General features: G+C 53.3%; 9 protein-coding genes across 9 annotated transcripts; 6 read left to right on the top strand and 3 right to left on the bottom strand.

Annotated features, from left to right (window-relative positions):
- Positions 1-1,276: 1,276 nt before the first annotated feature.
- Positions 1,277-2,151, top strand: AB675_2756 (uncharacterized protein; the record flags this gene model as incomplete). Its single annotated transcript, XM_018142752.1, has 2 exons — positions 1,277-1,841; positions 1,916-2,151. 2 exons carry the CDS (start codon positions 1,277-1,279, stop codon positions 2,149-2,151), a joined length of 801 nt encoding a protein of 266 aa, XP_018005070.1.
- Positions 2,152-5,549: 3,398 nt separating this feature from the next.
- AB675_2757 (uncharacterized protein) lies at positions 5,550-7,783 on the top strand (the record flags this gene model as incomplete). Its single annotated transcript, XM_018142753.1, has 2 exons — positions 5,550-5,994; positions 6,507-7,783. The coding sequence occupies 2 exons, from the start codon at positions 5,550-5,552 to the stop codon at positions 7,781-7,783; spliced, it is 1,722 nt and encodes a 573-aa protein (XP_018005300.1).
- Positions 7,784-8,269: 486 nt separating this feature from the next.
- On the top strand, positions 8,270-9,917 carry AB675_2758 (COP9 signalosome complex subunit 1; the record flags this gene model as incomplete). Its single annotated transcript, XM_018142754.1, has 4 exons — positions 8,270-8,330; positions 8,388-8,432; positions 8,486-8,773; positions 8,821-9,917. 4 exons carry the CDS (start codon positions 8,270-8,272, stop codon positions 9,915-9,917), a joined length of 1,491 nt encoding a protein of 496 aa, XP_018005002.1.
- A 685-nt stretch (positions 9,918-10,602) lies between these two features.
- Positions 10,603-12,069, top strand: AB675_2759 (putative oxido YmfI; the record flags this gene model as incomplete). The annotated part of the gene is made up of 5 exons (XM_018142755.1): positions 10,603-11,074; positions 11,240-11,258; positions 11,323-11,465; positions 11,540-11,648; positions 11,829-12,069. 5 exons carry the CDS (start codon positions 10,603-10,605, stop codon positions 12,067-12,069), a joined length of 984 nt encoding a protein of 327 aa, XP_018005229.1.
- Positions 12,070-15,245: 3,176 nt separating this feature from the next.
- AB675_2760 (uncharacterized protein) lies at positions 15,246-16,237 on the bottom strand (the record flags this gene model as incomplete). Its single annotated transcript, XM_018142757.1, has 2 exons — positions 15,246-15,516; positions 15,543-16,237. The coding sequence occupies 2 exons, from the start codon at positions 16,235-16,237 to the stop codon at positions 15,246-15,248; spliced, it is 966 nt and encodes a 321-aa protein (XP_018005120.1).
- A 1,056-nt stretch (positions 16,238-17,293) lies between these two features.
- AB675_2761 (uncharacterized protein) lies at positions 17,294-17,800 on the bottom strand (the record flags this gene model as incomplete). Its single annotated transcript, XM_018142758.1, has 1 exon — positions 17,294-17,800. The coding sequence occupies one exon, from the start codon at positions 17,798-17,800 to the stop codon at positions 17,294-17,296; it is 507 nt and encodes a 168-aa protein (XP_018004886.1).
- Positions 17,801-17,820: 20 nt separating this feature from the next.
- On the bottom strand, positions 17,821-18,882 carry AB675_2762 (uncharacterized protein; the record flags this gene model as incomplete). The annotated part of the gene is made up of 2 exons (XM_018142759.1): positions 17,821-17,944; positions 18,107-18,882. 2 exons carry the CDS (start codon positions 18,880-18,882, stop codon positions 17,821-17,823), a joined length of 900 nt encoding a protein of 299 aa, XP_018004971.1.
- Positions 18,883-19,459: 577 nt separating this feature from the next.
- AB675_2763 (PX domain-containing protein YPT35) lies at positions 19,460-20,032 on the top strand (the record flags this gene model as incomplete). Its single annotated transcript, XM_018142760.1, has 1 exon — positions 19,460-20,032. One exon carries the CDS (start codon positions 19,460-19,462, stop codon positions 20,030-20,032), a length of 573 nt encoding a protein of 190 aa, XP_018005336.1.
- A 1,607-nt stretch (positions 20,033-21,639) lies between these two features.
- Positions 21,640-24,938, top strand: AB675_2765 (Morphogenesis-related protein MSB1; the record flags this gene model as incomplete). The annotated part of the gene is made up of 5 exons (XM_018142761.1): positions 21,640-21,820; positions 21,868-22,022; positions 22,069-22,162; positions 22,212-24,812; positions 24,862-24,938. 5 exons carry the CDS (start codon positions 21,640-21,642, stop codon positions 24,936-24,938), a joined length of 3,108 nt encoding a protein of 1,035 aa, XP_018005107.1.
- Between the last annotated feature and the right edge of the window lie 1,229 nt (positions 24,939-26,167).

A 26,167-nucleotide genomic window follows, 5' to 3' on the forward strand; every position in this document is an offset into this window, starting at 1 on the left:
TCTTGGAGTGTCGCATCTGCATAAGTAGCCACTGTAGGCAAGAATACGTATCTGGCTCTGACCAAATCATCACACTTACGTGTTCTTCATGGCGAAAAGCTGCCTGTGACTTCTTCAACCGATCAAAGGTCAGCCAGCCAGTCCATGTTTGAAGGGGATGACCGCCGTCATGTCTGGGGTAGTTGACCGAGTACGATGGTCTGGGCGCTAGACAATGCAGTCAGAGAAGAACTAGAAGAAGAAGAAGAAGCAGGAGATCTGAAAGGGACAAAACCCTTGCGGATTTCTGTCTTGAACGCTACAGGCCAAGGAGGACTCTGTGTGATCGATTTGACGTTCTCAATAAAATGTCGTGCTGTCACCCGATTGTCACGCCAGGGAGATGTCTGTCAGGAAACTATGCGACATCCATCCAATACAAGAATCCAGCTGTAGCGGCCTCCCTGGTCTGGTTTTCATGATGAATCTGTTACTACAAAGTAACACTCAAGTGACCCTCCTCTGAAACCTGCATGTCGACCTACAAAACAATTCTGAGCCTTCAACGGGATCCCTGGCCCGATTTCCACGATGAATCTGATGCTAATAGTAAATTTAGACAAGAAGCCCGAAACGGACAGTTGATGCGGTGAAGTCAATTTGCCTGCGGACTTGGAGGGCACAGCCATCGCCAGGAATGCCAGGTCCTATATTTTCCTCTGGGTTGTGTGGCGGCGCGATATCCGTTGCTATGCGCTGTTGTGGCTTGCGCATGGATGCGTAGCAAGACAGGACGACTCATCTCATCAGACTCGATGTAGGAGAAGTCACGTCGTACTAGAGCAGACTCCAATTGATGCTTTGCTGAGAGTCGCAGTGCCAGAAGAGGAACTGCCCACCGTCTCACCTGCCATCATGCATCGTAGACCACCGAAATCTTGGAGGATGTAGTACAGAGCTCATCGAGGCGAGCCCAACGAGAATAATGATTTGTATCTTGGTGATGCAAGTCGAGCGGTTCCAAACAGTCGTCGCGCTCACAAAGTCACAGACTTGCAGATCTTTTAGGGTGCCCAGAGTTCAACGGCGAGCAGCCCGGACATGGACTGAGAACGGCCGGGGCCCCGGGCATGCGCGTCGCATCGGGCCTTGATCAATCACCGAGGACCCTCCTGATGATGGACAAGACGCATCAACGGCGACATGACATCTGCCAGGTACGACGCAGAGCGGGACACATATACCATTCTTGCCACCATCATCGGCGCCTTAGGCTCACACACAAAGTGCTCCTACGATGGGACTGCCGGCAGTCGTCACGCCGTCGTTGCTCTCGGCAATTAGGTCTTACCCTCGGCTACCACAAAACTCTTGGTACATACTAGCAGCAACAGCACTGTCGACGCTCAATCGGCCAGACGAGATCCCGAAGGTCTTCCAGCACGCTCTCGAGCACGGCGGCGGGGCGAAGGACGTCAAGCCGTCACAGGATGAGCAGCTTCAGATTGCCCGGCGCACACGTGAAGCTCTGGTCAAGTCTGCCGCGATCATCGGCTTGCCAAAGACCATTAATGCATTATTCGCGTTGAAAGGTGTGACACCCAAACACCTTTTCGATGAACCGACCTATGGAAAGGGTGTTTCACCCACCAATAGGACAGACGATATGTACAGGACACCCGTTTCGCAGATATTGCAAAGGGGCCAGAGCTTCTTCGATCAAGTATACGGCAAGGTGACGGGACGGGTCATGGGCCAGATGGATAACTCCGGTACCGAAGACCTTGGACTGCTTGCCCGACTGGAGTATGGCTACGTCCTGAGTCCAGTGGGGATCTTGAATGCCCCAGAGACATCATACGGTAAGTAACACGCAGCCCTCGCTCGACTACTGCTTCAGGCATAAAGATTGGCACGAGACTGAGACTCCTGATAGTGGTTCTGGCTAGCTTGATACCACAAGACGTCAATCCACAACTGAAGGGGCATCTTGTTGGAGCACTGAACAACGGTGCGACGGAGGAGGAGGTCAAAGCCGTTCGCAGTGTCGTGATCAAAGTCTGTGAAGCGTCTGGCATGAAGATGTTGGATGAAAGCTCCTTAGAGGGGTGGGGTTGGAGGGACGGGGTCGCTCCAGTAAAGCTGCCTAAGTCTCCAGACTCCAAACTTTGATGAAGGGTTTCTTGCCGTGCATAGATACAACAGCATGAACATGTGAGTGAGTTGTTGCCTGCATCGGCGAAGAAGAGCACTGGATGATTCTGTATTCCATTCAAGCTTTGCATACTTGACTCGTCTAGCATACAGATCTAAAGCTGGCGGGACGAACGGAAACAACTATACTCAGAGAGTTACGAGATCAGAGTTTAGTCGTTGGGAAAGGTCATTGGTCTGTTCTTCGAGGTGGGTAACAGCAGAGCCACAAACACTCCTATTGAGACGGGGAACGATAAGGAAAAGTCCAAGTGCGCATTCAAGATGGTCCAGACTGTAATCGACTCGTCTTCCCAGGTAAGCCACCGCTCGTGATGGTGACTTGGCGGTGAGGGGCACTTCGAGGTCTTTTGGGAAGCCCGTATTGTACACAGGGCTGCAGGACTTCGACAGGGCAGAAACGTGGCATTATTGCTGCCCTGCTCTGCGCCAGGTTCAAGACACGAGCTCCCAGACTGACAGAAGGACTCCCGTGTTCGTATTGGCACCCAAGGGAGGCCTGGTTTACTGCGATTCGCGATTTGAAGAACCGGTGCACTGGCACAGGCACAACGATCCGTGTCCCTTTCGAAATGATCGTGATCGTGTTGGGTACATTAACGCCGTGCTCCGTGTTACACACTGCAGCTCCTCTGCAGAGCCTATGGTCAACTTTGGGTGTAGACTGCAGCATTTTTGGGTTCGGGTATATTTGCTCCTGTCAGGCTGCTGGAGCTCATGAACAGTGCACCACCATCAACAGAAACTCACCGGGGTTGCGACCACTGACAGCCAAGTCGATGTTTGCCTCAAGCGACCAAAACGCGCTTGAAAGGACAGTGTCTTTTGCGATCAGTGATAATTTTTGATGAAGGAGGTGAGGTGAACGGGCAGTGACGAGCCACTTAGAGGCTCGAAGTCACTCAGGTGGGGGCTGCGAGTGCACCCATTCAAAGGTGACCATGCAGTGGTGGTGGACCATGGTAGAACTTGTCTCCGGGCACCAGCTGCGCCTGCCGATTTGATTGGACTTCTGCATCTTGCTGACAACCGCGATGAAATGCTGGCCCCATAGTTCTTGAACTACTTTGTTACTTTTGTATCTACAGATGACACAGTACCATCGACTATTACTCAATTATCCTCCGCGATGGGAAATATCTCACCATACACGTATCACTCTACTTGACTAGGCTCTTGGAAACTGGAGTCTGAGAAGCGTCATCTCCAAGCGCATAGGCAGGAAATCTGCTCTATGTGTAGGCGTCCAAGCCTGCTTCATATGCGGCTCTTGTGAGGGGTCGAGGACGTTGAAACTTAGGAACTTGCCGGTTGTACTTCTTGGTCCATGACTCCATGAGTTTCGACAGGCAGTGTGTGAGCAACCACAATTCATGATCGATCATGCCGAGCTGCCCAGATAGTCCTGGCCATTCTATAAAATACGATGACTAGCCAAAGGCACCTACACAAGCACATGCCAACATGGCTTTCGTCAGAGCAAACATCCACGGATCAAGGTGCTTAACGTACGTCGTAGTTTCTGATTAGAGACTGGAAGCATCGTCAAGTGCCTTAGCGGATCCATGAGTGGGACCTTAACGTCCAAGCAGATCACAATGACGCGCCGCTGCAGCGCGAGCACAATGTCATGAGAAGATCTCACGCCTAAAACACGGTGAAGAGAGGAGCTTCCTCAGAACTGACGCCACAGATGAAGGCTGTGATCGCTGGGCAAGCGGTCAAAAAGTCCTGTCCACCTCCGCAGACAGCCAATCCGAAGTCCGGCTGCGCCTCACACCAGCCACGAACAAGAATCTGAGCTAATCAGGGCACCGGAGTGCGAGGTTGTGGGTCTTCGCTTGCATCCTGTCACCGCAGGTCGATGAAAGATACGAAAAGACCAATCACACATGACCTACACGAACGGGGTCCATCTCATGTCCGTTCTGACCGGTAATGACCTGGTCTGATCAGAAGCCGTGATGCCGGAAACTCAAAAGAACATGTTCTGCAGGCGACGATGCCCTAACCCGAGTCTGATTCGCTCAAGCTGTGCCCCTCTTCATCTCGGGGAGTCCAAAGCTCTGCCCGACTTGAGATTAGTCAAAACCCGTTGCGGCAAGTCTTCCCTACCGACAAGTCGTCGTTGTCGCATATGGCGTGGACCTCCTCAACAAAGCCTAGTGCGTCTAGTCTTCCTTGCATCATCCTCCACGTGGCAGCCAGGTCATGATGTTTCTGCCACAGTTCTTCATCAATGCAACCCCTGTGATGAATACGGAGGGAACTTTGGCTACGCCTCTGCCGGTATAGCAACTCTTGCACGGTTGACGAGGTACGAGTGCGACTGAGTTGTTTTCACACCTCAACGGCATCAACCGCTGCCATTTACCGCAGCAAAGTCAAATGCTAATCTTGGTGGGAAGATCCGGTGCTGCCTTTCCTCCGTCGTGATCACGAAGAGGTTGGGAAGTCGGAGGAGAGGGTTCGTGCGACTGATGTGGTGGTGTGTACTTCAATAATTTTGTCCGACTGTAAAGATCGTAGAATTGGAGCAGTGCTCGGGCACGCCGACGAATCAGCGATCGCTATGGAGCAAGTAGGCCACTCCGAGGACTAGCGCGAGGCACGGTCGACGATACGGAGCTGTAATGACGGAACTTTGCCTTTGCCGTCATGGCACCCAGAATAGTCAGGAAATGGAGATGCGCTAGTAGCTAGCGCAAACCCAGGGACACCGTAGGGCTCAAAGTGGCTCCCTTCGCTTCTCTGGGGTCATGTTCTAACGCGGCCTTGATAACTGCTGCGGTCAACTCGTGCTCTCATAACATGAATGCTCATTCGTACTTATGATCTGATTTCGCCCCCCGACTGAACATCATCATCACAACAGGTTGCCTTCTTACCATATCATATCTCACCATATCGGTACTACTGCACCACACCATCATCTCGTCCCCCAACAGCACTTGTCGTACCTGACCCAACTTACTCCCAACCTGAGTTGATTTAAGCCTCACTCACCCACCCTTTTCATCTACCACAACCCCTCACTCGAACCGACCATTTTCCGTCTTTCGCCAATCCAGCATCGCTACGGCTCCCGCAGCTGTACCATACTTTAAGTAGTAGCGATCGGCACCCCTCAGCCAGCCTTTCTATAGGTTCTCCTCCTTTCGAATCAACAACAACCAAATCGGGGTCCAGACCTCACGAACTCGTGTTAGGTCTTTCCCTTATCGACCATCCCACTCTGGTACAACCGAGCACACACTATCGTTCAAGGTACAACAAAACCACACGCCTGCCCAAGCCCCAGTACCTGCCTCATCTGCACTTATCTCTCATGTCTGTACCCGTCGCTCGCTGCTGAAATGCTCGCTGTCGAGCAATCTCGTGGCGACACTTTCTTTGGGCAGCAATATCAGCTCGAGGACTACCAGACCATCGACATGGAATATTATCCACAGCACTATCAGCAACAACAAGACGAATCACTGTGGTTCGCGTCGTCAGAACATGCTGGTGTAAAGCCTCAAATGACACGGACAACATCAAGCAACAGCGCGTACCAGCACGACTTTGCGCCGGGCTTGAGCGCGTCCAACGGATCCATCCGAAGCGGCTCGTCATCCACAGTTGGCTCGCCATATTCTGGTCCTTCAATCGAGTACTCTCAGGAAGAGAGCTACCTCTACGACACAGGCGTGATGACCGGTATGCCCGCGATTGTTAGCCAAGACGCTTTCGCCATGGACGGTACAGTCGACTATTCCTCTGAGGTTCCGATGCCTTTTGAGAAGCTCGATGGTTCCGTTGGTGAGTCACGTCTTTCCTCTGCGCAAGCACAACATGCCAAAGCTTGTTCGATGTCCGACCTTGAAAGCGCTCAACTCTCTGCTTCCTTGGCAAACACACCCACAAGTTGCACGACCACACGTGTTCTTTCCTGTTCAAATACACCTTCGCCGCAACAATATCCCATGCCCTCAAAATTCAAATCTCCTTCTACTCCAGCATCCGCATACCCCAAAACTCCCACCACCTCATCACCCCAATCCTCACGAAATGTCATGTCGAACGGCATATACAATGACGGAGGACAACCTCATTATGCCCAGTGCAATGCATTTTCCCTGGCTCAATCCGACGCCTCCTTCCAAGCGCAATACTTTGGGCAAAGCCCGAGCGGCTACATGCCCGTCAATTCCAACTGTCCGTTTTCCTTCTCCCCTGTTCATGCATGTTCCGCTATTCTTTCTTACTGTTGATCGCATTATCGAACGCATCCCATATCTTCTCGAATCTTGTGCTAACTTTGTCTGACACAGATCCATCACTTATCGGCTACCCAGATCAGTCAGGATACGCCAACGGCTACAGCCACGTTTCACCGATGCCATCTCCAGCTGCTTCGCCAGCCTTCTACAACCCTCAATTCACCACACAAGTTACGCATCCTGGCATCTATGCGCCGTTTCCTCACAGTCAGATGCTACGACAACCGTCACAGGGTTCATATTACTCATCAGGTATGACGCACCCAAGTCCACAGTCCGAATTCGAGGATGGGACAAACCGACTGTGCCGAGAATGCGGCAAATCGTACAAGGACATTAAAGCGCACATGCTCACGCACCAAACCGAAAGGCCTGAAAAGTGCCCAATTACGACGTGCGAGTACCACAAGAAAGGGTTCGCGCGCAAGTACGACAAGAACAGACACACCTTGACGCACTACAAAGGTACGATGGTGTGCGGATTCTGTCCTGGCTCAGGCACACCTAGCGAGAAGAGCTTCAATCGCGCTGATGTCTTCAAGAGACATCTGTGCTCAGTGCACCAAGTGGAGCAAGCGCCCCCAAACAGCAGGAAGCGGTCACCCTCGGGCTCATCGAACAAGAAGCTTTCAAGTTATTGCGCAGATGCTACTGGGAAATGTTCGACGTGTAAGGAGACATTCAACAATGCGCAAGACTTCTACGAGCATCTGGACGAGTGCGTGATGCGGGTCGTGCAGCAGGAGGAGCCCACCGAAGCGATCAATCAGAAGCACATGGCCTCCGTGAAGGCAAACCCGGAGCTGATGGCAACACTTGAACGCCACTCAATCAAGGCCGAGGAGGAGTCAGTCGATCTGGAGCTGGACGAAGAAGAGGATGAGGACGATAGCGACGATGAAGACGAGAGCACCTCATTCACCGTACGGCCAGCCAAGAAGCAAGGAGTTGTAATTTCCGGAGGCATTCGAAAGAAGGGCTTCACATGGTCACAAGGCGGTGTCAAGCCAGCTGTCGCAAAGAAGAAGCAAAGGAGAAGTAATTACCCTCCATCGTGGGGCATGTCACCCGACAAGACCACGATGAAGAAGAGAGTCATGGTGTGTTACGATGGCCCCAGGCGACTTGTCAAAGACGAGATGATGCTGGACCGGTCAAACGAGGTCAGGCTGGCGTACAACGATGGCCAGAACTACGTTACTGATTTGGACATTGAGACCATGAAGAGAGCAGAAGCGTTCCATGGTGCTTCAGAGGAGGAGCGAGGGCCGTACGTGCCGGAGGACGACTATTCGCCGCCTGTCGATATTGATGAGTTGATGGCTTGAGCAGGTCTCTACTTGGACCACCACATTCAGTTCATTGATACCCCAGACAAATTCTGCGATGGAAGTAATATATGTACACATAGTGAACACAAACCAGCAGCCTGGAAGCACTCATTAATCATTCTTTTTGAGCCCTCTTCGTTCATCTGCTGCCTGCTGAGTCTGATTGCCATCATTAGACCCAGGGGACGATATCGCATAATGCTTTCAGGTGAAATTGAATAGGCGTCAGATCGACATCTTCAGGCGTCAAGAGTGGAGAAATAGCGGGGATAATTCTGTCTCCACTGGCATCGTGCAGTGGTGCTCTTCAACGTGAGGTGATGTTGCCTCATTCAATTCTCTAGTCTAGAAGTGTTCAACATTCGGTTTCATAACTTCGCATCTCTGGCGTACTGGTGTTTAGTCTGTATCGTCATGAGCGGATATTCCTTTCTCACTGGCAAGTCTTGGAAGTCGTAGCCTTTCCAGAGGTCATCGTCCGATATGGCCGACTTTATTGGAGCGACGCCTGCCTCGCCGCCGTCTTCCACGATCACAGTCAATGGTATGCAGAGAGAGAGAGATATGGCTCCGAGACTTCGAGATACTGACCGTGAAACAGAGGCGCCCAAGTTCGAATTGACATCATACATCAGCAACTATCGAGGTACGCCACGATCTATGAACGTCTCTCCGCGCAACCGCTGACACTGTCTCCAGGAAGAACAGTATTCAGACGACTGTATCTCATAGGCGCATGCTGTCCCCCGCTGCGCGAAGAGGCGGCCAAACTTGCAATCCGGGAGGCAAGAAGAGGCTCCGATCTACACAATCTCGAAGAAGCCATCAAGCTACTGCAAACGGTACCCAACTATCGCGACACCGAGAACCTGCTAGACACGAGCTGGGCGGTCGACGTAGAGAAAAAGAATGCGAAGGAGACACAGCGGCTAGAGAATGAGTTGAAGGGCTACAAGAACAACCTCATCAAAGAGAGCATACGTGTAGGTTGGCACAGTCCTGTGAATCTCCGTGGCATATTGCTGATACTCTAGGGAAGATGGGTAATGAGGACCTGGGCATCCACTACCAAGATCTTGGTGATCTGATTAACGCTTCCAAAGCCTTCGGCCGCATGCGAGACTTCTGCACAACCCCCGCGCACATCTCACAGACTGCCTTCCATATCATCGATGTCGCAGTCGAGCAGCGCAATTGGATGGCCGTCCAATCTCAGGTCGTCAAGATACAAGCTCTACAGATGAAGCCGGAGGAGTCACGCCACCAACGCATCGTCACTGCCATTAATGGTCTGCAGCGGATGTGCAATGGGGAGTACAAGGACGCCGCCTTTCTCTTCCTGAGCTGCGATCCCGCCATCAGCGAACTCGGCCAGATCCTCACAAAGTTCATGACGCTGAACGACATCGCAGTCTACGGCGGCCTATGCGCACTGGCAACCATGTCCCGCTCCGAGCTACAAGCCAGAGTGCTCGACAACCCTTCATTCCGCAATTTCCTCGAACTCGAACCACATATCCGCCGAGCCACCAGCTTCTTCGTGGCCTGCAAATACACCCAATGTCTCGAAATCCTCGAATCATACCGCAACGACTACCTCCTCGATCTCTACCTTCAGCCCCACGTCGATAGACTCTACCGCCGAGTTCGGGAGAAGAGCATCGTGCAATACTTTGAGCCTTTCGGCAGTGTCCGTCTGGAGAACATGGAGAAGGTCTTCGGGGAAGCTGCCGTCAAGACGACCACCAACAACGCCGCCACGACCAATGGAGTCACACATATCTCAATAACACTACTGGACGAGCTCGTCACTCTGATCGAAGAAGGAAAGCTGAACGCTCGTCTCGACATGGAGAAGAATCTGCTCGTTGTCAGCAAACCAGACGCGCGCGTCGATACGTATAAAGAGGCCGAGCGCACACTCGACAACTTCACGAAAGATGCGTACCTCAAGCTCATGCGGATCACTATGGCTAACGCCGGACTGGAGACCAAAGCGCCGACTCCGAGCAAGAAGAAAGGTGCTTCGGCGCTGGATTGGGAGGATGAAAACGGCTGGTCGATGGACTCGACGAGTGCTAAGGTTGGTGGTGGCTATGTCTTGGTGGAGGCGGTGGCAGTGGCGGCCTAGGAGGGCGGGGACTCAGAAGTGGGAAATAGGATGCCCACGAGAACTCTACCCTGCACATGTGGCTTTGATGATACCCTTGAGGCCTGAAGTCGAACCAGGCGGGCTCTGTGGGGCTCCTGATAGTCGAGACGATTACCATCGATAACGAGAATATGCACAGATGAATGCTTTATTAGAAGCGCAAGGCCAGCACATGAGCTTGCTGTACAGGCAAGAAGAAATGAAATCAGTCAATCATGTCATCCGGCCTCAGAGCATGAAGCTAGTCGTCCGGTTTCAGCAAGCAACTACGAGTCATCCGGCTTCGCTAGGCATTTCGCGTCATCCGGTCTGTTGAAACGTCCCACTAGTCGACCGGTCTTATATAAGACCCGCCGTCTGTTTTCCTGCTGAGTCCTGACTGTCGCCGAGCCTCCCTGCACGGGGCGTGCGCCTTGAGAAGAAGTCCCTACTTCCATGTCGACTTCCCTGGAGACTGTAGTTGCTGCGGAAGCTTAGCGATGCTACCGGTGCCCAGCAAGCAGAGTCACAGGCAAAGACCAACCTCGGATATATAAATGCGGCTAGGTAAGACGGCGATCATCCTGGAGAATACGGCATGACGTGAACGTTTGAACCGCTCCAGAATTGGCTGCACCTACATGTTTGCGACACTATCTCGTATCCTCTGAGTTGGTCGCCCGGCATGACAGTCCTCACAGACCTCTCCCCCCATCTAGCACTAGTCACAGGAGCAACAGGCGGTATCGGCAAAGCAACATGTCTCGCGCTGGCGAAACTAGGCTGCTCCATCGCCGTGCACTACAACACCGCATCATCCACAGCCTCAGAACTAGTAGAGTCGATCAAATCCCTTGGTGTCCGCGCCGCCAGCTTCCAGGCGGACCTCTCCTCTTACGACGGCGCTCGAAGCTTGCATGCCTCGGTGATCAAAGAACTCGGCCACCCAACTATCCTGTTCAATAATGCGGGACTCACGCTGGGTAAGTCTGGGGTTAAGGATATTGGTGAGGTGAGTGTGGAGGAATTTGAGGCGACTTGGCGCGCGAATTGCGGGAGTGCGTACCTCTTGACTCAATTGTGTGTGCCGGCTATGGTGGAGAGGGGGTTCGGACGGGTGGTCTTCTGCAGTAGTGTCGCGGGGTTCACGGGCGGTCGTAAGTACCTCTCCCATGGGCACACCTGTGTCCGGAAATGAGCGTTACTTAGAAGACTGCCTGAGAATATGTCTCGGAATCACAAAGCAGTTCTCTCGTTGACCTTACAGCCCTATCTTCGAGCATACGCCCTTTTCCCGAGACAAAGCTAATCAACTTTGGCAGTTGTGGGACCGCATTATGCGTGAGTTTCGACTGCAACAGTTCTCTCCCGACACGTTCGTTGCTGATGAATGCCACTTTGCCAGCTCATCCAAGTCAGCATTGCATGGCCTGGTGCATTGGCTGGCAGGCGCATATGCCAAGAATGGCCTCACGATCAATGGTGTTGCGCCTGCTCTGATCGAGGAGACGAAGATGTTGCCTGGTGCTTCAGCTGAGTTGTCTGCCAGTGAGTTCGCATTCAACCCGACGTTCAGGACATGACATTGATAACGGGATGCTGACTCTGACTACTTTTGGTAGAAATTCCAATCGGCCGTCTTGGCAAACCAGAAGAGATCGCAGAGACGGTGCTTTGGATCGTCAAGACCGGTTACGTTCATAACAAAATCATAGCAGTTGACGGGGGGATGTTTATTCAATAGGTAGGTAGAGACAAGATTCACCCGTCCAGCCACTTTGCTTCATCCTAGCTGCTTCCTCTCGCTCCTTCTTCTGTTGCAACAATCTCTCACTTCTGTTGCAACAATCTCCCCTTTGTTGAGATTCTTCTTTATACTCGCTTCAACGGCCAAGCTCACAAAGCGACCAGCAAAAATCCAGCTCCACCAATCAGCGCGGCCACGACCTTCACCAGTAGTACGTCAAGGCCTGCCACCATCGCATCGGCGCCAGAAGCCTGGTCTGAGGTAGCCGAGAACGTGGTCGGCGTTGACGAAGTCGTCGCCCGCGTGCCTGTCGCGCCGAACGCCACCGATGACGACGCGGCTGCGCTTCCGCTTGCGCCCGAGGAGCCTTTGCAGCCGGAGAGGATCGAGTTCTGGTTCTTATGATTAGCAAGCCGTTTCAACGAGATCAGCATATCGACAAAGGCCGATGCTCTGACTCACAGGACTACAGCACTGCCCGACAACAGTACTACATGTCTCGCCCTCATCACAGTAGTAGCCATCTGCACAACATACCTCGTCCTCGTCCGGGTTGTAGCATCCGTCTGGAGCACAAGGGATGTTGCCTGGTCCGTGGAGTTCTTCACAGGAGGAGGTCGTGCTTGCGATGCCTGATGATGTCGAAGAGGAAGGAGAAGAGGACGAGGAGGATGAGCTGTCCGAGTCGTCTGGACAGGTGGCGTACTCTGGATCTGTGTTTCACCGGTAGAATCAGCCACACCACTGCTCTGGTCGTACCATTTCAACACGGACAGAGAGGTAGGGAGAGGTAGAGAAAGTCTTACCGCTCGGGTTATAGCAATTTATCCCGTCGGCACACTCCAGGTATCCCGCCCCAAAGCAGCTTACGCAGGTCGCGCTCGCGCCAAAACAGAAATCGCTGTTCCCAGCAGATCCAGTCGAAGTCGGGCGACTACTTGACTCAGTGTCGCTTGTCGGCGTTGAGGACGTTGGGGAGCATGTGTCTAGCCCGTAATTCGAGTCGCCGGGTAGGTAGCAATGAGCAGACGAGCCGGGACAGAGCGTGTAGCCGGAGCCGAAACATTCCACACAGGTGCCTGTCGCGCGCAAAGATTTTTTAGCTGGGTCGCATAAAGTCAAAGATACAGGTGGATGAGGACGAACCGGTACAGGAGTCCTGGCGCTTCTCCTTGGAGCCAGGAATGGACATGAGAGGTACAGTACGCGCAAGCACAAGAGACCGGGCGGCGGGCGTGGTGGGAAAGCGGTAGTAACCACCTTGGCCCGCACTGTCAGCAGCGATGTGTTTCTTTGGTTCGGATTGGGCGTTGCTCAGCGTGAGAAGGCTGGCGAGAGCGAAGCCCAATATTGACGAGAGACAGAGCATCGCTGTGTGTTTGGTAGCAATGCCGATCGGAGATCCCAGTGGTGTTGTTGTGCGGTGCCTCAGCGTACTGGAATGCCTCACGGCAGGTCGATGATAGCGTGAAACGAGCGTAAGTCACGAACAGAGACTGAGAGCGAAGGGTGTCAACGCTGATCTTTGGACGATGAAGATGTGGTCGCAAGCATGACATTGTCCGAGACCGTGCCTTTTGTCTTCTTGCAGCCCACCCACCAGTGCCACTTCTTTGGAAGCAATTTGCCTTGCATCCAGAGACATGTGGCGCATTGAGACCGAGACCAATTGCTTGCAGCAAATACGGGTAAGGCTGGACCCATGTTGGCCTGCGTGCAGTGGCGATAGGACGGACTCCCTGGTCTGCCAAGAGCCAGCGGTCGAGAAAATGTACTCACTGCCACCACTGTCGAGGTCGATTCGCGACAAGAGAGGACTAGTGGAGGGGAACCGCAACCGGAAGCGGTGCAACGGGGAAAGCCTCTACTTTGGCCCTGGTATGTTAGCAGTGAGCCAGTCATGCCACTTAATTCAGATCAGATCCGCCGTGAGTGGTGGGTTTGTAGGCGGGATACGTGAATGCGATATTAGCTGGAGTACCTTAGCTAATTGATCCTCATCCTTGTTAACCTGTGCAGGGTAGTATGCGGGCCATGTCGAACCCTAGAGCGAAGCAGTAGTGAATAGTCCCTGGTCAGATGCAGATCAGGTCAATAATAGATTCATGGCCTGCGTAAATGTTCGTTCTCGGGTCAATTGCCCAATCGGAGGCAAGTCGCAAAGCCATCGAGCCTGCCCTTTCCCGAGAACTCGGTTGCCAATCTGTAGACCAGTTCGAACATGAGCGCGGCAGGTATCGAGTTCCTGCGTCTCCATTGATACGTGTTTAGGCACTAAGCTTACGATGAGCGCAATCCCATGAGTTTTAGTGCTCTGATGGAGTGTGACCGAGCCGCAGGATGAGACCGTACCTGGCAAGTCTCTGGCTCTGCAAGCAATGTTCGTAGGTGGACGGGAAGGTAGCAATCTCATTAAGAGTCAAGCCTCGCTAAGACGACGTCTTGGCAGGAGGGATGGTCGAAGCTTCTTCGTATTCCAGAGGAACCTTGGTGGGGGCGGAGCCGGCCATTCTCTTCAAACTTTGAACATCTTGCCCTCCCTCCTTCTTTAACGAAAATTGAGCAGGAGTGAGGCAGAGTCGATGAGCATCGACTACCCTCGCTGAACGTTGCATGTCCCTAACAAGACCACTGAAGATACTGTTTGTTGTACCGAGGGACAGCCAGGTCGCCCGCTGGGATTGAGACCTGTCCCACCCTATGCATGCAGGCTAAGATTCCGACAGGGAGGCAGAATTAAATGCTTTTCTCCGACGTGTTCGTATCCAACTGGCCTCGTCAAAGCCGACTCACTTGCGACTGCCAGAGTTCTCTCGAATAATTGTACAACTAGACAACCTTGGGCTGAGTCTGCCCGTACCTAGCAACTCCAGCAGACCTATGATCGCAAGTGCCATCAACCTTTGACGCACCTCTGCGGTGGTTGGCAACAGCAGAGATGTACAATTACGCATTGGCTTCTTGAGATCGCTCAGCGAGTATCGTCCATCCATTGTAGTAGTATCAAGTGAAAAGCACCACAGCTCTTTTGGTGCTGTGATCACAAGATTGAGGACTCTCGGCTTTGCGACAGCCAACAAGCCAATGCCTGCTCGGATACCGCATCCGCTTGAGCTGAGAACACAGCTATGTCGGGAATTGAGACTGGCACGGCGAAGGCGTGAGTTCTCGGTCCTGTACTCTGGAGACAGTCTGCGGACAGTATCGCTGGCCCGTCCTCGTTGCCGCTCGCGCCAGTCGGCATCGACTCGTCCGGACTGCCAAGGGCATGGACAGTCTCACGGCGAGCCTGATAATGTGCCGTGCGACGACGTCTTGCGCGTTGCTTGACTTGAGGTCATAAATCTCGACTTACAAATTCTGTTTTCCTCGCGTTGCCTTGATGAATGTCGGCAAGGCGTAAGTATTCCGGCAGATTTGCCTGCACTGTCAATGTAGCATGGCTACTCCCTGAACAACATCTTCGTTGAAACCCTAGTCTGTGGCGTCACATGATACGGCTTGCATCTGGCTGGTTGTCACCTCTCATCCTTCCACATCCGCTCGAAGGATCTCGGTTACCTTGGGTATGCACCCTGATCTCAAATGCTGAATTTGATGCCCTTGAAGTCCTTCGTGATGTTCGTAATCGCCAATTCGACAGGCAACCTCTCCATACTACTCGCCCCAAAAAACCCATGCACCCCCCTCGTCCTCCCAAGCACATACTCCGCGTCCTTCGGTTCAGCAATCGGCCCACCGTGACATAAGACAATGATCTCCTCATTGATCTTTACAGCCGCATCCCTCATATCCTGAATCAGCCCCACACAATCATCCAACGACTTCCCCGTCTTCGCCCCAATACTCCCACTGGTCGTAAGTCCCATATGGCAAACCAGCACATCGGCCCCAGCCTCGTCATCGCCTCCGCCTCCTCCACATTAAACACATAGGGCGTCGTCAACAGCCCCAATTCATGTGCCTCCGCAATCATCTCAACCTCCTTCCCATAACCCATCCCCGTCTCCTCCAAATTCGCCCTGAACGTCCCATCAATCAACCCCACCGTCGGAAAATTCTGCACACCCGCGAAGCCCATCTCCTTCAACTGCCGTAGAAACTGCGGCATTAGCCGGAACGGGTCTGTGCCACAGACTCCCGCTAGCACAGGCGTAGTCGGTTTGACGACGGGAAGGACCTCGGAGGCCATGGAGACGACGATGGCGTTGGCGTCGCCGTAGGGCATCAGGCCGGCGAGGGAGCCGCGGCCGGCCATGCGGAAGCGGCCGCTGTTGTAGATTATGATGAGGTCTGCGCCGCCGGCTTCTATGAATTTCGCGGAGAGGCCTGTGCCGGCACCGGCGCCGATGATGGGTTGGCCATTGGTGATCTGTTGGCGGAAGGTGGCCAGGAGGTCGGTGCGGGAAGGGGCCATGTTGTAGAAGAGTATGTTGGATGTCTGTTGCGCTGTGTATGTGTGAACAGTGTTTACTTCTGGCTTCAATGGTTCACGAAGTCCGAGGAGCGAGTTGACCGACGTGATGGAGAGGAGGAAGACCGTGGATGGCAATAATCGTTGTAATGACGACATAGCACTGGATGATCACGCCGGACGACTGCCTTTCGGCTCGTCCGCAGGAATGAGCAGGCGATGTGCACGTACAATACATGGACTACAGAAGGGACGACCGTTGCAGCAGGTGACCATCTAGGGAGAACATTACACCCCCGAAGGCTTTGCAAAGCAAAGCCAGACGATGGTGCACACACATATGACTTCAAATACCAACATATCTCAATGCTCAAGTATGGCAAATTTGAAATATGGCAATATCATTCGACAGATGTTGTACAAAGGAAGGAAAGAAAATCTCTGAGGAGAGTGAGGGAAGGGCATGGTTATATAGAGCTCTGGTTGAGGATCACATGTCAGCGGAGGACGAACATGTGAGTCACAAATGGTGGGAGCTGAATGTGAAAGTGGTTTGAGCAGATTTCCGCTCCACCCTCTTCGTCCACCGTGAGGCTCCGCCCAAACACAACAATCGCCCAATAAGGCAGGTCGGCTTCCTGCTGCGCACTTCCATCTGATTTTGCGGAGTCTCCATCGTCATCGCGGTGTCGCGTAAGGTTCGTGACTTGCAATAGTACTATAGCCGAGATGGAACCGGTGCAATGAGCTGAGAAAAATCCGCTCCACCCTTCCTCAGACGAGAAGAGGCAGGACGATACACCCTGATGTTAGAAGCGCATATGTTGCCAAGCAATGTTTGTGAGTCACTGGGCGGAGCGGAGCTGAAGGAGCTGAAATTGTGAAGTGGTTGCCTGGGGTCATTATGCAGCCAGCGACGGCCGAGTCGTGGGAGACGATGCAGACGACGGCAGGACAGTACTCGAGAAAGCTGAAGCAGAGTCCAGGACGCAGAAGACGAGGAAGAGGAGAACTTTGAACTCTGCGATCAGGACAACGCTGGGAGGTTTAGTGATGCGAGTGAGTTAAATGAACCGGATGGACTGAATCTGCTTTGGAGGGGACCGAATTGTTCCTGAAGGCGTTGCTATTCTGCTGGTGCGGATGGAAATGGTGCGTGGTTGGATCTCAAAAGCTCACCTTCTGAGGGATGTCTTACCGCCACAGTACTCTCGATCAGTCCTCAAGGACCGTTGGGACCTCCATCGTACTGCTTCTCCTGATCACATTCACCGTTGCACCGTGGTCAAAGCTCCATTTTCGGCGTCTCGCGTTTGCCAAGCGATTTGCTCTCGGGTCAACGTCGACATCCAGCATGGTCATTAAAGCTTCGGCGACCTGCGCAGCAAACTTCTCGTCATTGATATGGTCGGGCACCTTTTCGACGAGAATGTCGGTCCCGTCTAGCTCGCTAATGACAGCATTGAACAGCTCAGTATCGGCTTCCGGGTCGTGGAAAGGTTGACCAGGGGCATCGATCATGCTGACGCCTTTCATGGGAAGCAGTACTTTGACTTTGCTTTGATCTTTGCTGTGTGTCTTGAGTTGCGATCCAATGAACTTGCCTATCTGCAGATTGTTCTCCTTTGTCGTTCGCATGAGTGTGACAGTAGGGTTGTGGTAGTGCAGATTGCGATCGCGAAATCGCTCGGGCACGGATTCCTTCGGTCCGAAGTTGACCATGTCAACAGCTGAGAACGAGATCAGTATATGCTCGGATAATTCAAGGCTGACTTGCCTCCAACAGATACCACATATGGTACGCCCTTCCGCGCTGCCGCCTCAAGTCTGTCAGGTCCGGCCGTCAGGACACCACCAAACAGCTCGCTACAATCTCGTCAGCTTTGTCTCGGAACAATGGCCCTTGGTCGAGACAGGAACATAGGCGCAGTCAAAGCAGTGCTTCATGGTCTGGGGACATAGGCTCCGAGACGCACTCAATGTGGCCTGCATTTCCAATGGCAGTCGGCGCATGACCGTGTGACTTACTCTGCAATTTCTGTCGTTGTAAGGTCAATCACAGCATCAAGCTGGCCTTCATCAACGAGCCTCTCCATGGCTCGACCACCTGCACCTGTCGCGTGGAAGACATATGTTTCGATTTGGTGTGGTGGTGAGCTCAACAGCTTCCGGATGTGCTCAACGGCTGTGGTAGTCACTCCGAACATGCTTATACCGACCCGTCTGGACGATTCGGTGCCCGGCGAAGTGGCTGTGAGGGACTGTGCATAGGCGTTGGTCATAGCGGCGATCGCTGCGGCAGCGTTGCCCAGAATTCTCTTCAAGATCGAGTTGAGGCCAGCAATGTCGACGACAGAGTACATCATCGTGATGTCGGATTCCTCGATGTACGGCTTGATATCACCCGATGCCATTGTAGACACCATGAGTTTAGGGAAGCCGATCGGACAAGCTCGTCGCATGATTGCACAAGCCAGTGACGAGCCAGTGCTGCCTGCCGCAGAGACTATGCCATGGATTTGTCCTTTCTCGACGAGGTCCTTGACCGGAGGGAGACACAACTCGATTGCCTTGTCGACATACTTGCCACGCGGTAGCGTCGATAGCTCCTGGGAATGCTCCAGACAGGGTGCGATGATCTCGTCAGACCACTCTCGGTAGCGTTGAACGTTCTGGCTAGTATGAGACGCGTCGAGAATTAGTGTTGCGCCTCCGCCGTTGCGATGGATCTGTTCACGCAGATAGAGAGCCTCTTCGCCCTTCGTATCGAGGGTACAGACGATGAGAACGGTAGGCTTGGCCATGATGTTGATCAAAGGGATGATTTCGACCAACCTTCGGTCATTGTTTCGGTTATCAGGGCATCAGCAAGTGCGAGACATGAAGAGCAAGAGTGACTGATCATCGTCAGAGCTATCAAGACAGTGCTAGTAGCTCCTTCCTCGTGCTCTGTAGTACCCCTTGGGCAGTGCTCCTTCCCCGCACTGAGCCAATTCGCTGGAAGCGTATTCAGTCGGACTGCATCTCGCATGCCAGCAACGTAGCCACAATCGACACCTCGTGCCTGCGCAATGTCGTCAGAGTCTGCTCGTCGAGATGCAAATGACGCGGAAGCCATGCAGATTCGAGGTCTGAGATAGGATGGACTGTCTCATCTGCTATTATAACGCGATAAGGCGTGTCGGTGGGTCTTAGGCCGGAATGGGTCTAGCAAAGAAGGCTTGTGCTGGGATGAACGGCTGACTCTTCGACGTACTCGACCGCGTCTAGACGTCCTTGCCACAACTGTCTCGATTGTATGAAATGGCATCGCTCCAGAATCTTTGACGCCCAGCTCATCAGGCGACTAAGGCATCGCTCGTACAAGCTTCTATCACATGAATGGAGCATGACCAAGCCACGCCACTGCCAACGGAGAGCTTGAATACTTCCGAGGCTGAGGACGTGAAAGCGAAACGCCACTCAGCCGTTTCGCCGCCCTACTGGCAGCACAAGAGGACTGTTTCGAGTGCGACACAGTCCTCGTTGCAGGGTCCGCCGCCGATCTCCTTGGAAGACAACGATGGCACGGATCCGCTGTCACCATCGCAGAGCGCTTTATGGGCTAAGCAGATAGCCATCGATGGATATGTCATCGTAAATGGTAACCCCACGGGTATAGGTGCCTACGTGGTGTGGAATTGCACGGTTCAGACACTCGACGGCGGACCGATGACGGTTCGCAAACGGTATTCAGAATTTGTCGATCTACGCTACCGTTTGGCGAAGAACTTTCCCAACCACACAACGCGATCACTTCCACCACTTCCCCCGAAGAGCGCGATATACAAGTTTCGGCCCGTCTTCCTGGAGAAACGCCGGCAAGGGCTGTCGTACTTCTTGACTTGTGTGATGCTGAACCCCGAATACGCCGGCTCAGATGCTGTCAAGGACTTTATATTCGGTCATCTATAAAAGGCTACTTGAGAGCATCATGACCCCCTGGTACACCTGTTAGCGACGATGTACACTGGGGCAGACCCGGGACAAAGGAATCGATTTCCGCTCGACGCAGAGTTCGAGGGCCACGTACAGTTCTTCAGCGACTTGTAACTGTTGGAATTGGTGTCCGACTTGGCTTTTTCTTCTTGAGCCAGATGTCGCTTGTTGTAGGCCGCAACGCGTCTCATGTGAGAGATGTCATCCTTGTCATATTTGGACGGATCCTTCTTAGGGTTCTTCTTCAGGATCTCGACAATCTTACGCCCACTTCAGACGATCAACACGAGTTTCCCACAGGTCACTGGGAGAGCCTTACCTAGCATGGCCGACACTCTCACCAGAACGAGTGTCGTGGCTCCAACCAGACTCTTTGGACGAGTCGCCCTTCAGCCAGTCTTCGAGCTCTTTAGCCGACATGTTGACTGTGGCATTGAAGTCTCTACAGCGCATGTTAGAGGGGCCGGTGTTCCGACTTGAGCTACCCGAAAACACCTACTTGATAACATCTTCCTCGCTCTTCACCATTGTGGCAGTGCTTGGGTGGAATTTGCGGCTTGAATATCGAGGTTGTACAACACGGAGATTTGGTAGCGACAATCTATGCATGTACCAGACAATAGGGGATATGCCCAACACTAATCTATATAACAATTGAATCATTATTAACATCGTTCTGGCCGCGAAGGGTGTTAACTTTCGCTGACGTCAATATATCGTTCATCTTACGATCTCAACTCAGACGCGCCGGCAGATGTTCAGCAGAACGGCCAAAATATATGTACATGGTCCATTTTGGCCCTGTTGAGTGCTTGTATAGCGCAGCACTACGACAGGGCGTCGGCGGGCTGCCACATAGCCGTAGGACAAGGCAATCTAAGTTCGGGAGACATTTCCATCACGAGGCGGCTCGGCCCTCGTGAAAAGGCAACATCGCCCATCGCCCTTGCTGTTTCATGCAGCTACGCACCTGCTGGACGTGATTTGAGGGGCTACTGACAGCTTGCTCAATGGACATGGCCACAGCAAGGACGAAGAAGTCGTTTTAGATTTGAGAAAGTGGCGGAAATATTGGAAGTGCTAAAGTGGAGACGGGTGTTTCATTAGAGTTGACTCCATGGCATCGCGTTAGAGAAGCGCGTCTCAATTGGGCGTTTTCTTATCCATCCGGCGGCATCGATTTCTGGCAACAGGGAACCAGGCGCAGTTGTCACGATGATGGCTACGAGAGACCGACCACTCGCTTCCATCTCGTCCCTTCTCCAAGTTGATACGTCCAGCTTGTACTCGTGCCAATCTTTTCCACAGTCACTCATTATTGCAGGTGCTCATTCGCCGGAGAAGGCTCGATTTTAGCGAGCAATCAAGTTTCCCCCTGACTGAAACCTGACAACACATCAAGGCCGCAGCATACACTGCTGCTGATCCGACTTCGAGTGTAGTCTAAGAATACACCGACTGCCATTGCGACCGTCATTCCGCTGCCTGCATTCCGCAACCCAATATCAAGGCGGCTGGACCCCTAAAGCACCGCTGGACTGCGCCTGACCGCTCTTCGAGCGCCATCTGCATGTTCACACGCCATGCCTTTCTTCTCCAAAGTCTTCAAGAGCAAGGACGACGCGCACAAGAAGGCACAACCTCTCACCAATGGCACAAAACCAGCAAAAAAGCAGTGGTCAGATGCATGGCTGCGAACGCGAGTCGACCCGGAGGAGGTCACAGAACTTCTGCACGCCTGCACGGCCGAGATAAAATCTAGAGGTGCGATCAGTCCATACAAGGCAAGCAGACAAGCCTAATGTACACAGCACTCGATATTCCATTCCTCCTGCTACCGTTCCGACCATCTTCAGATCCCTCAGCAGCGAGAACATTCGTCCGCAACTACTTCTTTCCACCGAACGATCGAGAGCCATTAACCGGTGATGCCCTCACTACTGAACTGCGGATGGCTACGCCGATGGTAGGCAGAACCGCGCGGACGAGGAACAATGCTAAGAGAACTACAGGTCATTATATCGGTAATGAAATGGTGTTGGGCAAGGCTACCTGGTGGTGTCGTGACTTGGGACACCTACGAAGTATTCAAGGTGGGAGAGACTGGTAAGAGCAAGACCGCAAGAGCAAGAAGCGGGAACTGACGGCGACGCAGACTCTTCCTACGCTCGTGATGCGTTCAACCACTTCATTCCCATCGGTGCCGAAACGAAAGCACGAGTCCAAATCATCCGCGACTTCTTCGAAGTCATTGCCGCAGTCGCCGCACATGGCAAGACAAACGGTCTGTCTGCCTACAAACTCTCCCGCTATGCCGGTTGGTGGGCCTTCAACCATATAGACACCGGCAAGGGCTTCGATGCAGGATACAAGTCCTGGGAATCTGCTGCCGATGCGGCGACACATCTGTTCTTCGCGTACTTGCGATCCGTCGCGCCCAAGGGAAAGACAAGCGGTGTCCTAAGTCTACCACGGTCTTTGCAGCAGATTCTCGAATCGACGCAGTATCCGCCGGGCCGAGGATTTATCTCGAACGACACCACGAAACTGGTCATGATCGTCGATGTTGTGTCACCGACTCCATATGCGCTTTTGCGACGTGCGAAGAATTTTGAATACAGAGACTCAGATCATGCCCTGCAAGAGTTTTCCAGTTTCGAGGATCCAGTCAAAGCTTTGACGGACGAATGTCGCCGCGTGTTGAGCGCTATCTCCTCGACGAACGAGTCACAGGTTTCAAATGCGAAAACGTCAACAAGTCTGTCAGATCCATCATGGTCGCGCTTCGAAGACATCGGCTTCGGCAGCACGCTCGACGAGGTCGATGAACACAGCGGCTTCCTTGACACAAGACCCACGCGCCATGTTAATGGCACTCAAAGCGCCATGGATCTTGCGCGGCCCACGACTCCCAGTTGGGCCGATTTTCTTTCTTCGGGATTCGACGAGAACGGCAACAGATCTGGTGCTCCTATATTGCTACCGCCAGACAAGGTCTTGCCGCCAATCAACGCAGCAACGCGCGGCCAAAGCTCACAGTCGCATCGAAGAAATCTCGAGCCAATGGAGCTCGACCCCGGAGAGCTAGCCAGTATCTCTTCCGTCCACATCGATGATGCTTTCTGGTGGGTATGGATTAGCAGTCTGGCTGTCGAAGAGCCACAGTCACGCAAGGCTGTCTTTGGCCGGTGCGCTTTGATCGAAACCATATTCACCGACGGCCGATGGATGGTCATGGAGGAGCAAGTCAAGGGCGCTGCACCAGAACCTCCATCAGGTGCTTTCGTGACCGAGAAGAAGCGATCGTTTCTTGGCTTCACTACAAAAGGCGGCCGATTGACTCGACGTAGATCTGGGATTAAGAAAAGCCCGCTGATACCCGAGACCAACGGCCATCAACGCCCAAACATTGCTCCCGACCAGCAAGCTCGAATTCAGGAAACAGCTGCTGAGCTAAGTCGAAAGAAGGCTGCTGAGGAAGCAGCTGTGCGGAAGCGAGAACAGCCAAGTCAGGTTCCGGCCTCGAACCGCAACAGCACGTTCACGCTGGGACCAAATAAGGAGGAATTCTCTCCTGCCCTGGCATGGGCCAAGAAATATGACAAAGAGACGATTCGTGCTCAGTATCTCGGTGACAAGTTGGCCGGGAAAGGATCTCGAGAGCTGCTTACCTTGCCCTCCGAAGGGTTGAACCGATCGATGTCGTCAATATCGCGACAAGACACGAAAGAGCTGCCTCAGCCTCCTGCTGAACAAACGCCCGAGCAAGAGTGGCCTTCGCCTGCTCCGGCACAGATGGAAACACCGACGATCGTTGAGCCTGCCCCGATGCCACCCGAGCCGACCAGACCTGCGGATCCCATCCCCCAAGAAGTGAGGGAAGCACCTCTCCCAGCCGCCTCGCCGGTGCCGACACCCATACGCGAGAGCCCGCCAAACAAGCTGCGCAAATCACAGGACGGCGGCCGCAGATCACCAGAAGAGAAGCGCAACCGGAAGATGGGACCTCCACCCGTTCAGAAGCAAACGGGCATAAGACGCTTGTTCGGAACTAAGCGATCCAAGTCAAAGGGAGCAGAAGAGCCCAAGCAGGCTACTCGTGAGCCTGAGATAACGGACCCAGCGATTCTGGCAGCACAAGCTGCTCTAGAAGGCAAGCCAGGCCTTGCGCCTGGTGGAACCGACTCGCCACCACTCAGTCCAAGCTTCTTCAACAAGATGAAGACAGTCAATCCAACAAAGCCAAACCCGACAATCGAGCAGCCGCGGGCACCAACACCTCCAACGGAGCCAGTCACAGAGCCCGATAGCCCAATTCCTGGGGCTTACCCTGAGACCCCTGCAGACGAAGTCTACATGGGCCCGCCACGAACACGCCGTGACGACGAGTACGATCAGCTCTCGCGCGTCGATACAAACGAACGTGAAGATGCCGACAAGGAGTTCTCGAAATTTGACCAGGGTCCTTTGGACGACCAGCCGGCCTTTGTGCCTGATGACTCTCCCGTGCGAGAGCAATTTCCGCCCACCGAAATCAAGCGCAAACCTCAGCACCAATCGGCATATTCAGCCGTGACGATCCCGGTCGAAGAGTCTGATGAGGACGAGGACGACGCGCCACCAGCCATAAGCGCCACAGACAGATGGGCACAGATTCGAAAGAATGCTGCAGAACGCGTGCGGCAGTCGGAAGAGCAGACCAGTCGCAGTAGAACTGAGACTAGGACCGACGATGGAGAGACGAGCGGCGAAGAGAGTAAGCATTTTCAACGAAGGGGACAACGTCAGTGCTAACGACATGACAGCGATTGAGTCACGCGTGGCTCGCATCAAGGCTCGCGTGGCCGAGCTCACGGGCAACATGGAGGCGACAAGACGATAACTTTACCATTAACGCCAACAACATTTTAGAGCACGACCTAATGATTCCTTACCTTAATCTCGGAGAGATACACATAATGCGCTGGACAAAACACTGACACTGAACGGCTGCGGCACATCTGGTTCGATGTTTAGCAGATGGTTTGCTATCGTTGCACTCAGCAGGCAGGAGTTGAAGGCAGCGATGATTGTGCAGTACATTGTGGTCCTACTAGATTCCCTGCGGTTCGATTTGTCGTTGTTTGATCTTGGAAGATACCACATAAGTTATGTTAATGTCGATGTACACACCGGGTCGAGTCTCATTCAGCGTCTTCGTGCAGAACTGACTACCTGTGTGCTATTTTTGGTTGCATTGAATTGACCGATGACAAACTGCCGGCCCCGAAATTCTGTCCAGAGTACAGGTAACAACCTCTCTATAGCCGTTGGCTCGCGACGCTCTCAACCAACAACTCGTCAGCACGCATAGAGACTACTGCAAGATTCGGTCGATATGGCCGCAGAAGCAGCTTGCGCTCTCGAGTGGATAGACTGAGAAAGAACGAGAAAGCACGAGCGGTCAAGTCGTGGCACATCTTTTGCAACCACTCTCACCAATGCTTTTGACGACGGCCCAGAAGCAACCACGCCCGGCTCCCTACTGAATTCAGCCCTCAACAGAGGTCGCTAGGACTGCCTGGCGACGACGTGAAGCTTTACACATATTCGCCACAGCGAGACCTCGAACAGGTAAGAATGTAGATGGTATGTGTTACACTGTGGGAGATGACGGCGAAGTTCTGCGACCTACGTGGCCACGCGTGGCCATGTCTAGTACGTGTAAAATCTGACGTTGCCGGGAATGCGCGCGATCGATCGATGGCTGATCAGAGGTTTGTACAATTGCTTCGTGAGTGCACGGGTGAGCCTCGCCAGCGCTTAGTGTAGCGAATCGTGGGGAGTGGAAGATGGCTGTGCTTCTACGCTTCTACGTTGTGGTGGTGGCCGGCTTAGGTAGCAAGAGCCGTAGGTGGTTGCATGGTGCCGCCAGGGCACCGCCTACTAAGCCCCGAATGCTTTGCGACATTAGGGTTAGGTCCTCCTCTTCCACCGGCCTCGATAGAAGTGCCTCGAGAAAGCTCCAGCCCTACCACGCCTCCCGAGAGTCAGGGTCTACTCTCCTCCCCAGCGCTTATTCCTCTTCCCTCTTCTCTTCTTAGTTGCTGGTAAAAATAGCACGACACCTTC

The sequence above is a fragment of the Cyphellophora attinorum genome (assembly GCF_001299255.1).
Source record: "Cyphellophora attinorum strain CBS 131958 chromosome Unknown Contig2, whole genome shotgun sequence".
Lineage (NCBI taxonomy): Eukaryota > Fungi > Ascomycota > Eurotiomycetes > Chaetothyriales > Cyphellophoraceae > Cyphellophora > Cyphellophora attinorum.